Source organism: Pituophis catenifer, unplaced genomic scaffold (assembly GCF_029215685.1).
Source record: "Pituophis catenifer annectens isolate HBS135680 unplaced genomic scaffold, rPitCat1.0.hap2 SCAF_14, whole genome shotgun sequence".
NCBI classification, from domain to species: Eukaryota; Metazoa; Chordata; class Lepidosauria; order Squamata; family Colubridae; genus Pituophis; species Pituophis catenifer.
Window position 1 is genome coordinate 13431880 of NW_027256894.1, and position 12767 is coordinate 13444646.

At 45.2% G+C, this 12767-nt stretch overlaps 1 protein-coding gene across 1 annotated transcript; it reads right to left on the minus strand.

The window, feature by feature from the left end:
• Positions 1 to 851: 851 nt before the first annotated feature.
• RLBP1 (retinaldehyde binding protein 1) lies at positions 852 to 12431 on the minus strand. Its single transcript, XM_070953767.1, has 7 exons — positions 12420 to 12431; positions 11137 to 11265; positions 8815 to 9019; positions 5300 to 5478; positions 4434 to 4592; positions 2343 to 2453; positions 852 to 1010 (listed from the first exon to the last, which is right to left on the minus strand). Exons 1-7 carry the CDS (start codon positions 12429 to 12431, stop codon positions 852 to 854), a joined length of 954 nt encoding a protein of 317 aa, XP_070809868.1.
• Between the last annotated feature and the right edge of the window lie 336 nt (positions 12432 to 12767).

Sequence of the window (12767 nt, forward strand, 5' to 3'; positions counted from 1 at the left end):
ATCCTCACTAGGGAAGGCTGAGCTAGGATGACAGCACCTGTTTTGGGAAGGGGGGTTGTGGGGGAGGGCTCTGCCTTTGATGGCCGAGAGAGGGTGAAAACGAGGAATGAAAGAGATAGAGCTTGTGATCACAATCTGCATGGCCCATCGATCGAGGTGGTCCTCAATTTACAACCATTCATTTAGTGACCATTTGAAGTTACAACATCACTGGGGAAAAAAAGTGACTTACAACTGGTCGTCCCACTTACAACCACCACAGCATTCCCCCCCCCGTAGTCACATGATCAAAATGTAGGTCACAGGCTGTGTTTACAATGATCGCATCGGCTTCCCAGTAGCAAAATCAATGGGAGAACGTGGATTCAACTGAACCAACCGTGTGATTCACTTAATAACCATAGCCAAAAAAAAAAAGGTTCTAAAACTGTGTGCTGCTCGCTTTTTTTTTTTTTTTTAAATTTGATTTATATGCCGCCCTTCTCCGGAGACTCAGGGCGGCTTACAATGCGTTAAGCAATAGCCTTCATACTTTTGTATATTTATACAAAGTCAGCTTATTGCCCCCACAAACTGGGTCCTCATTTCACCTACCTTAAAAAGGATGGAAGGCTGAGTCAACCTTGAGCCTGGTGAGATTCGAACTTACAGTAATTGCAGACAGCTGGTGTTAATCACAATGCTTTCAGTCTGCTGAGCCACCAGGCCCCTAACAAAACAAAACGCTTAACAAAACGCCTGTGGTAGCAATGGAAATTCTGGTCCTAATCTGGGTTATATGTTGAGAACTACACTGCACTGCATTTCAAAGAAAAAACGGAGGCTGATCTTCCCCTTCGGACTGTTCATTTTTAGAGAGTTGTGTCTTCAGTGTCCATCCAGACCCCAAAAAGCTTCTCGGCGATCATTTTGCCATCGTATCGGGGCAGGTTGCCTCCAAAATCAGCCGGTAAGATATCAGCATCTATCTCTTGAAAGAAGGTGGCAAGTTCATCTCCGTGCACGAAGACCTGAGTAAGAAAGGAAAAGAAGGAAGGCGTGAGCAGAAGAAAGACAGGATTCCTTTGGGGATGCTTATTCTATTTTTTAAAAACTGGACCAGCAATGGAAATTCTGGTCCGAATTGTGGTGATAAGCAGAAGGCTACCTGTACTATTGTGTGTCAGGCCGGGATGCCATTTCTGTCATCGTGCCTTCAGGCCTGCCATGTTTCCTATTGTGGGAAACTGGGAGGGGGGATTGGATGGAGCACGGGGTGATGCATCGTCATAATAACATTCCTTTCTCAGGGAGTCAAGGCCAGGGGTCTGCAACTTTAAACAATCAAAGAGCCATTTGGACCTGTTTCCCACAGAAAGGAAAACACCGGGAGCCACAAAACCCTTCCCATGCCTGACTATTTCCTGAGCGGCCACAAAACTAGCATATGTAGTTGAATTAAACGTTCTGTTTTCTTCTGAAACTTTTCTTGGATTTATCCATGGTTGGCCTACCGGAGGTTGAAAAGCTCAATAAATCGCGTGCCGGCAGGTGTCGCACATTGGCGGTTGTGACGTATATTTTATTTATTTATTTATTTATTAAATGTATTTATATGCCGCCATTCTCCCAAAGGACTCAGGGCGGCGAATACAAGTTAAGAAACAAGTAAAATAAAATCATAATTTAATCCAAATAATTAATTAGTAGTAAATAATAAAGCCCGGAATCAGTCTCAGCCTATTTGTTTGAAAAGCCAAGTCTTCAAGTCCCAACGGAAGGAGCGGAGATCAGGAGCCGTCCGGAGCTCGGTAGGTAATTCATTCCAGAGGGTGGGAGCACCCACAGAGAACGCCCTACCCCTGGGCACAGCAAGGTGACATTGGCTCGCCGTCGGAACCCTGAGGAGAGCGTCCCTATGTGAGCGAACAGGACGGTGAGAGGCAGGCAGGAGAAGGTCATGCAAATATCAAATTTTGAGTGATAGGGAGCCAGAGCAGAGGGGTGAAAGAGCCACATGCGGCTCCAGAGCCGCAGGTTGCTGACCCCTGGTCAAAGCCATCTTGCCCTGCACCTGGAGGGCTGGAACTGGGAGGCCTGTCCAGTTGGGACCATGCTGTAATTGGACCATGGGATGGACATGAGGGTTTTGGGCAGGGACTTGAACTTTCCTTTGGATGGGGAAACCCTGGAAGCTTTCAGATTTAGGTTTCCCCAGATGTGCCAATATGACACCTCTAATAAAATGTAAGTTTGAGGAAATCCAAGCCTCGGAGTATCCTTTCGTTGGGGATGTTACTTGGAACCCTGACATTAACCCGACATTAACCTGACATTGTGCAGTCTTCGGTGGTACAACTCACCCTTTCCAGAAGCTTGTTCTTCAGGAACGGTTTCACAACATTGTAGGTGGTAGTAAAATACCAAGGCTGGTGAATGAAATGAATGGCCTTGAATCGAGCTGGAAAGGAATCCTGGGAATTGCAAAGATAAATGTGAAAGCCAGAAAAATGGAAGGTGTCTTAAGCAAGATCTCATCTATCCAGAAACCAAGATTTCTTCTTAGCCCTGTTCACACAAGACCTCATCCACTAAACTAGTCAAATCTCCCCATTGATGATTCTGGCAGTGAACAGTCTCAGCAACTGGGTCAAAAAAGGAACAATTTGTGACTAGGAAGTCATCTCCATCCCCTCGTGTCCATTTTTAGCTGGAAAAGTCTTATATTTTGTAAGAGAGTCCTGGCAAGGCTAAGATCACCAGGTCTAGCTTACAACAATGCAGATGACCTCTAGCAATAGCAATAGCAATAGCGCTTAGACTTATATACCACTTCATAGTGCTTTACAACCTTCTCTAAGCATTTATAGAGTCAGCCCACAACAATCTGGGTCCCTGTTTTACCGACCTTGGAAGGATGGAATGCTGAATCAACCTTGAGTCGGTTGGGATCGAACTGCTGGCAGTCGGCAGAGTTAGCAGAGTTAGCTTGCAATACTGCATTCTAACCACTGTCCCACCATGGCTCTTCTCTAGATGGTAGCAACATCTCTCTCTCCTATCATCTAAAAGTTAACTGGTCTTTTTCAACCAGGTCTATGGTTTGATTACTGTAAGGGGCAGTGGTGGGTTTCAAAAATTTTTACTACCGGTTCTGTGGACGTGGCTTGGCGAACATGGCATGGCTTGGTGGGCATGGCAGGGGAAGGATACTGTAAAACCTCCATTCCCACCCCATTCCAGGGGAAGGTTACTGCAAAATCCCCATTTCCTCCCTATCAGCTGGGACTTGGGAGGCAGAGAATAGATGGAAGCAGGGCCAGTCAGAATTTTTACTACCGGTTCTTCAAACTACTCAAAATTTCCGCTACCGGTTCTCCAGAACTGGTCAGAACCTGCTGAAACCCACCTCTGGTAAGGGAGTGTTTGAGAAGAGTGTGTGCTGCCTATCCTGGACAGAGAGTTCTATCATATTTATTTTTATTTATGTATCAAATATACACTGCTCAAAAAAATAAAGGGAACACAAGCAGAAGACATCCGAGATCTGAATGAATGAAATAGCCTTATTAAATACTTTGTTCTTTACATACACTGCTCAAACAACTAAAGGGAACACAAAACTACTGTATGTAACGAACAAAGTATTTAATAAGGCTATTTCATTCATTCAGATCTCGGATGTCTTCTGCTTGTGTTCCCTTTATTTTTTTGAGCAGGATATTTGCTACCCATCTCGCAATTCAGGCATGGAAGACTTAGGTGGACCAAATAGATTAGCTCAGACTTAGCTATTTTCTTAACATGATTGATGGAGTGGGTCTTTACAGCTAAATCTAACCTTGGGGTTTGCTGATTGCATCCATTAATCAAGAGCACCAAAGAGCAAACAAAACAATGCAACTTGGTTAAAGCAAAGCATCCCTGCAAAGATCTGCATAGTCCTATTGTTTACATACAGACAACTGAGTTACTGTAAATCCTGATCCAAAAGTCCCAAAGGTGCTTTTTTCAGGAGGCAACTGGACTTTCTTATTTTTTTTTCTTTTGAAGACGGTTCATTTCTCACCCAAGAAGCTTCTTCAGCTCTTGACAGGATAGTGGGGGGTGGAAGGACAGGGCTGTCAGAGTTGAACAAGTGTCTTGGATGAGAAGCGAAACGTTTCAAAAGAAAAAAGAAAAACAAGGAAATCCAGTTGCCTCCTGAAAAAGCACCTTTGAGACAACCATGATCTGGATGACTAGAACCTCTACAGACCTGACCCAAAGGATTTCCTGGAGCCCCTTTGTTAGATGGCAAAGAATATTGCAGAAGTCCATTGACCTCAACCCTTCCCCAGGGCTCCATTTTGTACTACTATGCCATATATTCTAGCATGACTGTCTTAATTTAGGGCAATTTCCAGACGTGGTTCCATCTCTGCAGCTTGCCATGGCAAGTAGATCAGGCTCACCTGTAGCATGTCCACCATTTTCTTCAGCTCAGAAGGCTTGATACCGTAGGCTTGTTGCATGGTGAATCCCTTGAAGTTCTCAATGATACAGAAGCCGTTGATTTGAGTTTCCTCGTTCTCCAGCAGCTTCTCCAAGATCACGCAGTAGGCACGGAGGATCTGCAGTAAAACCATGGGAGAGTAGCAGCTCAGGCTCCAACACATTCATGGACTTCCTCTACCGCGTTGGCTTTGAAACACCAGCCATAAAACTATGCATTGGTGATGCAAGTAAAGTCGTAATCATCATCAAAGAGGATAGGATTGGATTTGTGGGGTCCTGTGGGGGGGGATTTTTGTCCTCCCCGGGCTCTGGAGGCTCTTTTCGAGCCTCCAGGAGGGCAAAAATGGCCTCCCCAGGCTCCAGAGGCCCTCTGGAGGCCAGAAATGGCCCCACTTCCCAAACTTCCGGTAGGCCCGCTTTTCACCCTCCCCAAGCCTCCATGCATGCCCTACACTTACCTACATCCAAAACGGGCCACGTGGGGACTCCTGGGAGGTACGGGGCGAGGTGGGTGGGGCCAGCCAGGAGTGGGATTTGGGGGTTCTCCAAACTGCACAGAATCTTAGCTAGAGGTTCTCCTGAACCCCTGCAAACCCCCAGCAGGCCCACCCCTGCATCTCCCTTCTCTGTTTGCAGTTTGCACCCAGATGTTCTCCATCCCAGATGTTGCCTTGCCAAAGATGAGAAATATCGGCAATTCCGATATTTAGCCACAATCTGGAGAGCCACAGCGCTTTCTCTGCGTTAGGAGGAGCTATGATTGTTAAAAGGCTTAGAGAAAGCTTGCAAAAAGATGGAACACCTTTCCCGAACAAATACCAACCTCGTCAAACGTGATCTCTTCATAATCCCAGTTCTCTATGTTGAAGAGTAGTACCACTCGACCGTATTTATCCCTGTTGCACAAAATGCCAGGGTAGCCAGCCTCAATGGTACACCGTACTGCCTCAGGCACCAGGTTTTCAAAGAGTTCTGGATACTGCTGACGGAAGTTGACGTAACCTAGAATTAGGGATAGAGGCTCTAACAGTGCCACATTTAGAGATGCTACATGAACCGACGGCTCAGCGATCAAATTAAAACTTGACGTCTCCAAGGTGGAACTGGTGACAGAGGCAGGATTTTTTTTTCCAGTTAAGAGCTGCAAGTTCATTGACTCCGATCAATAGCTCAGTAAACTCAATGCTTTTGTTGTGATACAGAAATTACCCATTTTAATTTGAAGGAAGCCAAGGGCATGACCATAACCTTTAAAATTCATAACCTGGATGCATTAAAAAATGTAATTTTACACACATGGACTTTAAACTTTAAAAAAGGAGCCTGGATAGCTCTGCAGACAAAGGCACTGTAATTTAACACCAGCTGTCTGCAATTAAAGTAAGTTCGAATCTTGCCAGGCTCAAGGTTGACTCAGCCTTCCATCCTTTCTAAGGTAGGTAAATTGAGGACCCAGTTTGTGGGGGCAATAAGCTGACTTCGTATAAAATATACAAAAGTATGAAGGCTATTGCTTAACGCACTGTAAGCTGCCCTGAGTCTCCGGAGAAGGGCGGCATATAAATCAATTAAAAAAAAAAAAAGTGAATAGAAGAATCACTTTGAGCAAAAGACCCGCTTCTATCTGGATTCCAGTTTGTACAGATGTTTCAACGGACATTCAAAGTATGTGCAAAGAGAACTCCTTTGCAGACCATCTATCTCAAAAATCTGAAACTCTGGCAAGTAGTTTCTAGCTGGCAAGTAGACAAATAGTATTGTAATGACATCTATTACGAATGGAGGTGGTGGAGCTATTACACTGGCGGCTTTTAAGATGTTGGGTTGGACTAGAAGATCTCAAAGGCCCCTTCAACTCTTTTATTCTGATCTATTCTATTCTGATAGTGTTACTACCTGCAATTTGAGTAGAAATAGAATAACAGAGTTGGAAGGGACCTTGGAGGTCTTCTAGTCCAACCCCCTGCTTAGGCAGGAAACCCTACACTACTTCAGACAAATGGTTGTCCAATCTCTTCTTTAAAATTTCCAGTGTTGGAGCATTCACAACTTCTGGAGGCAAGTTGTTCCACTGATTTAATTGTTCTAACTGTCAGGAAATTTCTCCTTAGTTCTAAGTTGCTTCTCTCCTTGATCAGTTTCCACCCATTGCTTCTTGTCCTGCCTTCAGGTGCTTTGGAGAATAGCTGGACTCCCTCTTCTTTGTGGCAGCCCCTGAGATATTGGAAGACTGCTATCATGTCACCCCTAGTCCTTCTTTTCATCAGACTAGACATACCCAATTCCAGCAACTATTCTTTATATGTTTTAGCCTCCAGTCCAGTGGTGGGTTTCAAATTTTTTTACTACCGGTTCTGTGAGCGTGGCTTGCTGGACATGGCATGGCTTGGTGGGCATCGCTTGGTAGGCGTGGCAGGGGAAGGATACTGTAAAATCTCCCTTCCCTCCCCAATCCCGGGAAAGGATACTGCAAAATCCCCATTTGCTTCCGATCAGCTGGGACTTGGGAGGCAGAGAATAGATGGGGGCGGGGTCAGTCAGAATTTTTACTACCGGTTCTCTGAACTACTCAAAATTTCTGCTACCAATTCTCCAGAACTGGTCAGAACCTGCTGAAACCCACCTCTGCTCCAGTCCCCTAATCACTTTTGTTGCTCTTCTCTGCACTCTTTCTAGAGTCTCAACATCTTTTTTTTTACATCGTGGCGACCAAGTAATATAACTCATCCCAGTTGGCTTCCAAATCCAATTCAAGGTTTTGGTTGTCACCTATGATGTTTTACATGGCATCGGACCAAGCTATTTGCGAGATCACCTGCCCTCCCACCTCCCACCTGCTCATCCCACCAGATCTAGCAGGGAAGGTAGGCTCCAGGTTCTGTCCATCAAACAACGCCATCTTGATATTGTCACATTCCACAATAGAGGAATTCCGCAACAGAGGAACGGGTTAATCAAGATGGCAGAATTGGCGACGGTGGCCAAGTTAATGGCCCTCGTGACAGGAAAATCACTGAAGAAATTCATCCGTAATTGGAAGCCCTTTTTGGGGACTTTTTGAAGGAGGAAAAAAATATATCAAAATTTGATGTGGATTTGTTGATTGTTAAATCTTAAAAAGGGGGGAAATATTTTTTTTTATTTCCCACTTTTTTTGAGGGAAATGGACATTTTATTATAGTCTTAAACTAAGAATTGAGTGTAAACATTCTTTATTATCCTTGGAAGAAAGTCATTCTTTATATAGATTGGTGTTTTCCTTTCCTTTATACATTTTGACACTTCTATCCCTGTTCTCTTTTTATTCTTTACAATTTCCATTGATCGTTAGTTTATGTTATTTTTTTATGTGTATGCTTTGTAAATTGTAATAAAATTATTTGAAGATGGAAAAACACAATGCCATCTTGTTGGAACCCCAGAGCTGCGCAATTATGTGACTGCATCTGCCTTATAAAACAGCGTTTCCCAGAAATCCTGGTGGTCTTTTAGCTTTTCATAAAGCTCAGAAAACCTAATTGTTCCTCCAGACTTTTGGCTCAGGCAGTTAGCTTAGCTCTGTTGGTGGTATGGCTTTCTTTTCAGGGTTGTTGTTTGAGTGTAAAATCATGAATGTATATTGTGATGTTTTTAATCTTTGTACACACCGCTGGAAAAGAAAGGAAAGAAATCCCTGTGGATTTGATTCCATTAGTTGTCACCGACTTTAAGGTGCAGCGTTCATCTCTGTTTCAAGGGCCGTTGAGCCAGCGCTGTCCAAAGACATTTTCATGGTCATATGGTCAGGGTGATATAACGGAGCATTGTTATACTCCCACCAAAGTGGTACCTATTTACCTGTTCGCATTTGCATGCCTTCAAACCAGGGGTGAAATCCAACAGGTTCTGACAGGTTCTGGAGAACCGGTAGCAGAAATTTTGAGTAGTTCGGAGAACCAGCAAATACCACCTTTGGCTGGCCCCAGAGTGGGGTGGGAATGGAGATTTTGCAGTATCCTTCCCCTGCCATGCCCACCGAGCCACACCATGCTCACCAAGCCACGCCCACAGAACCAGTAGTAAAAAAATTTGGATTTCACCACTGCTTCAAACTGGTAGGTAGGCAGGAGCTAGGCGAGGACGGGAGCTCACCCCATCACACAGCACTCAGCTTTCAAACATCAGCTTTCCTGCCAACAAGCCCAGCCTCTTACCCACTGAGCATCACACCACCCAAGCTATGAGCTGTACAGCTGTAAAAATCATTGAAATCAGTAAGTAAATAAACTTCAACCCCCCAAAAGTGATAGTTATGGAACTGTATGTCTGCAGGGAAGGGTCCAATGGAAGAATTCTCACCTTTAATCAAATCATAAGCTCTGCTGATATCAAACTTGCGGGCACGTATGAAACGGAGGAGGAAAGCTTCTTCCTTCCCCTGCATTTTCTCAGCAACTGCTTTGCAAATGTCGTCGCCATCTTTAGCTTTCTCCTGGATAAGCTCCTGAAGCTCTTTGATTGCTAATTCACGTTTCTCTGAGGTCTCGTTCAATTCATCTTTAGCCTAGGGATGAGAGGCAAAGGTAATCTGACAGACAGACAATGAGTTGGAGGATTATACTGGAATCTCTGCTTTTCCTGGGAAAGTACAGGCAGTCCTCAAGTTACAACCATGTGTTAGTGACTGTTCAAAGTTACAAGACACTGAAAAGTGTGATTTATGGCCGGTCCTTGCACTTACAACAGTTGTAGCATCCCTGTTTGACAAAAGTGTGGGCTCTTGGCAACCTGCAGGTATTTACAGTGGTTACAAGGTCTCAAGATCATGCAATCATAATTTGTGACCTTCCCAGCTGACTTCCAACAAACAAAGTCAATGGGGGAAGCAGGATTCACTTATTATTATTATTATCATTAGCATATGGCATTGTTACATTAGCCAGGAGACAACAATGCTATTGCAGAGTAGTAGTTTGGATGCCAAGGGACAATCTCTGTCGTTGGAAATGCTTGCACACAAGGAGGGCGAGCTGGCTTTACACCAGAAAGAAGGACAAGAGGCTCTTCCTACAGCATCATCCAAAGCTGTTTCAGTTCCTGGAACCACCACACAAACAAGCCGGGAAGGTTCAGAGCCAGCAGAAATCTGACTGCCTGCACAGAACACCGACTTGTCTCCCCACCAAAGTGGCACCTATTTATCTACTCACATAGAACATGCTTTCAAACTGTTAGGTGAACAGAAGCTAAGGCGAGTGACAGGAGCAGCGCTAGGACTTGAACCACTGAAGCAGAGACCATCTCCAGCTTCATAAAAGCCACTGAGCAACCGCACATTCAACTGGATTTACTCTGTGAGTAAAACTTAACAATTGCAGTGATTTCGTTAACAACTGTGGCAGAAAAGGCTGAAAAATCAGGCACCGCTCACTTTCTTAGCAACGGCCATTCAGGTCTCAGTTATGGTTTTAAGTCCAGGACTGCCTGGAGTCCTTTTGTCATTAACTGGAGGAACCCTTCTAGCAAAAGATATCTCCCCCCACAAAAAAATTTTTATAGTACACAACCTGAAATCTGGATGCAGGATCAGAGTCCTTCCTAAAGTGGAAACCAAATTGTAACTGTTATTTATATGTAACAAGGAACATTTTTAAACACCTGGGGAATTATCCTTTAAAAGTAATGGTTCCTCTTCCATACCAAGAGTGGTTGTGAATCAAACCAACATTTTGAACTAGAGTGAACCGACATCCAAGTAGAGTCAACAGTTTCAGTCGGAGCTTACAATACAGTACTGTAGTTAACGTTGCCCTATTTTTTGGAGTTTGGTGCCATCCAGTGGCTGATAGGGAAAGATTGAAGGCAATCGAGGTCCAGGCAGAAGAACCTGGCTGCAGGTTTTGAAGCCACATCATGGCTTCAAAATCTAAAGGGACTGGTTTGGACAAAACTCAGCAGCACTTTTTTCATGCGGCTGTTAATAAAAATAGGATTGCCAAAATCCAATGATGGATATGGCAGCAGCAGCAGCAGCAGGAGGAGGAGGAGGAGGAGGAGGAGGAGGAGGAGGAGGAGGAGGAGGAGGAGGGGAAGAAGAAGAAGAGGACGAGGAGGACGAGGAGGAGGAGGAGAAGAAAAGGGGGAGGAGGAAGAGGAGGAGGAAGAGGAGGAAGAAGAAGAGGAGAAGGAGGAGGAGGAGAGGAGGAAGAAGAAGAGGAGGAAGAGGACGAGGAGGAGGAGAAGAAGAAGAGGAGGAGGAAGAGGAGGAGGAAGAGGAGGAAGAAGAAGAAGAGGAGGAAGAGGAAGAGGAGGAAAGTAATTATACTTCCCTCTAACACCTAGGCTTGGCTTAACATTACAGGATTTTAAGATTAAGTGGCCATGGCTGTGAAGTAAATGTTTACAGCTCTTAAAATGAGTAAGATGATCAATGTTAGGTAGCTGAGCCTAGATTAAAAGCTCTGAGTGACATGCAAAATGGCAGAAGGAACTTGCAGCCCAATATATATTTACAGTCCTCTCTAAAGCAGGACATCTGATCAGGATAAAAAAAAAACGAGTGGCAATGCCAGCTGGCCAACGGATCTGTGCTAAATGCTTTTCTTGCCCATCTTCCGCCTCTGCAAACGGTCCTTGGGTTCCTGCTTCTGTCGTTCTCCCCAGTTTCCCCACGATGCTCACCTTCTGCAGGGTGTGTGCAGGGATCTTCTCATGCTTCCCAAACACAGGACCATGGTCGCTGGTGGTCAGCCGCTCGAGTTTAGTCCGCAAAGCCTGCTCCTCTTCCGAAACAGGCCTGAAGGTGCCAGTCTGGGAATGAAATCGCAAGATGAAGATCACACCTGCCTTGATTGTGCCAAACCTCAGTCAACAATCTGGGATACTGCAAAGGGGAGGAAAGATTCAGCCTCGCAACAGCAGAAGTTGGGAATCCTTTCGGCTGCAAGTTCATGCAGCACTAAAATGCACAACTGCATGTTAGCCTGCTTAGTGGAGGCAATTCATGCTTTAGTTTTGGGTATAGAGACACCTTGGCTATGTTTGCATGTATTTTCCCGTATTTAACTCCTGAACCATTATTAAGTTCATTTGGCCTGATTTGCTGGATTTACAAAGCACAGGGAACAGGAAAATAGCTGGAACATAGAATAACCGAGTTGGAAGGAACCTTGGAGGTCTTCTACTCTAACCCACCCAGATTCATTTCGATATGAGATGGGCGGCAAATAAATTTAATAAATAAGTAAAACCCCTGTCCAAGTAGGAGACCTTATGCCAGTGATGGCTAACCTTTTTGCCATCACATACCAAAAGCGGGAGGAGTGTGGGGTGGTCGCGTGCGCACATGCCCATACCCATAATTCTATGTTCCCTGCCTCCCCCCCGCGCATGCTTGCGTGACCCCCCTGTATTCCCCCCACTTTTGGCATGTGATGGCACAGTGGGCCCAGTAAGCCCGTTTTTTGCCCTCCCCAGGCTCCAGAGGCTTTCTAAGAACCTGGGGAGGGCAAAAACAGCCTCCCCCCCCCTGGAGGCCCTCCGGAGGCCAGAAACAGCCCATTTGCCGACTTCTGGTGGGCCCAGAAGGCCCGAAAATCAGCTGGTCAGTGTGCACATGCGTGCTGGAGCTGAGCGAGGGCAACGCTTGTATGCTCACCAATATGGCTCTGCGTGCCACCTCTGGCACATGTGCCATAGGTCCATCATCACAGCCCTATGCCATTCTGGACAGTGGACACCTAGTCTCTTCTTGAAAACCTCATGTGATGATGCACCTACAATTACACAGACTGGACTTTGAAGAACATGCCAGACCAAAATGGGATTTGCTGTTTTGGGGCTTAGTGTGTTGTCTGACCAGAACCAAGTCTGCTGAAGAGAAGGTTTGAATCTGGCATGTTTTCCAACAGTTATCCCCAGTGAGAACTTGAGAATGGGAACAAAGGAAGGGAGTTAAAACTCACCATTGCTGTCATCTCTGCACTCCAATCTAGCCCCTGGGAGAAAGAAAAGGAGACAGAGAACCATAGATGAACGCTGTTAGCAAAGTCTGAGATTACACGAATTTTATCTAACAATGACTGAATGGATTAACCACACTTAACTGGACTTGCAGAATAACAGAGTTGGAAGAGACTTTGGAGGTCTTCTAGTCAGTCCCCTGCTCAAGCAGGAAACCCTATACCAGTGATGGCGAACCTTTTCAGCACTGAGTGATAAAAAGGTCATGTGGAAACATTGCGTGTATGTGCGCAAGCTCATCGGGGCCGCACTCCGGAAAAGCCAAACTTCCGGGTTCTAGCGTGCATGCA

Excerpts from the sequence above, each read along its gene's own strand:
- RLBP1 (XM_070953767.1), bottom strand. Across the intron at positions 4,593-5,299 it reads AAGAGATCACGTTTGACGAG|ATCCTCCGTGCCTACTGCGT; the intron begins GTTGGTATTTGT and ends GTTTTACTGCAG. Across the intron at positions 2,454-4,433 it reads AAATGGTGGACATGCTACAG|GATTCCTTTCCAGCTCGATT; the intron begins GTGAGCCTGATC and ends TGCAATTCCCAG.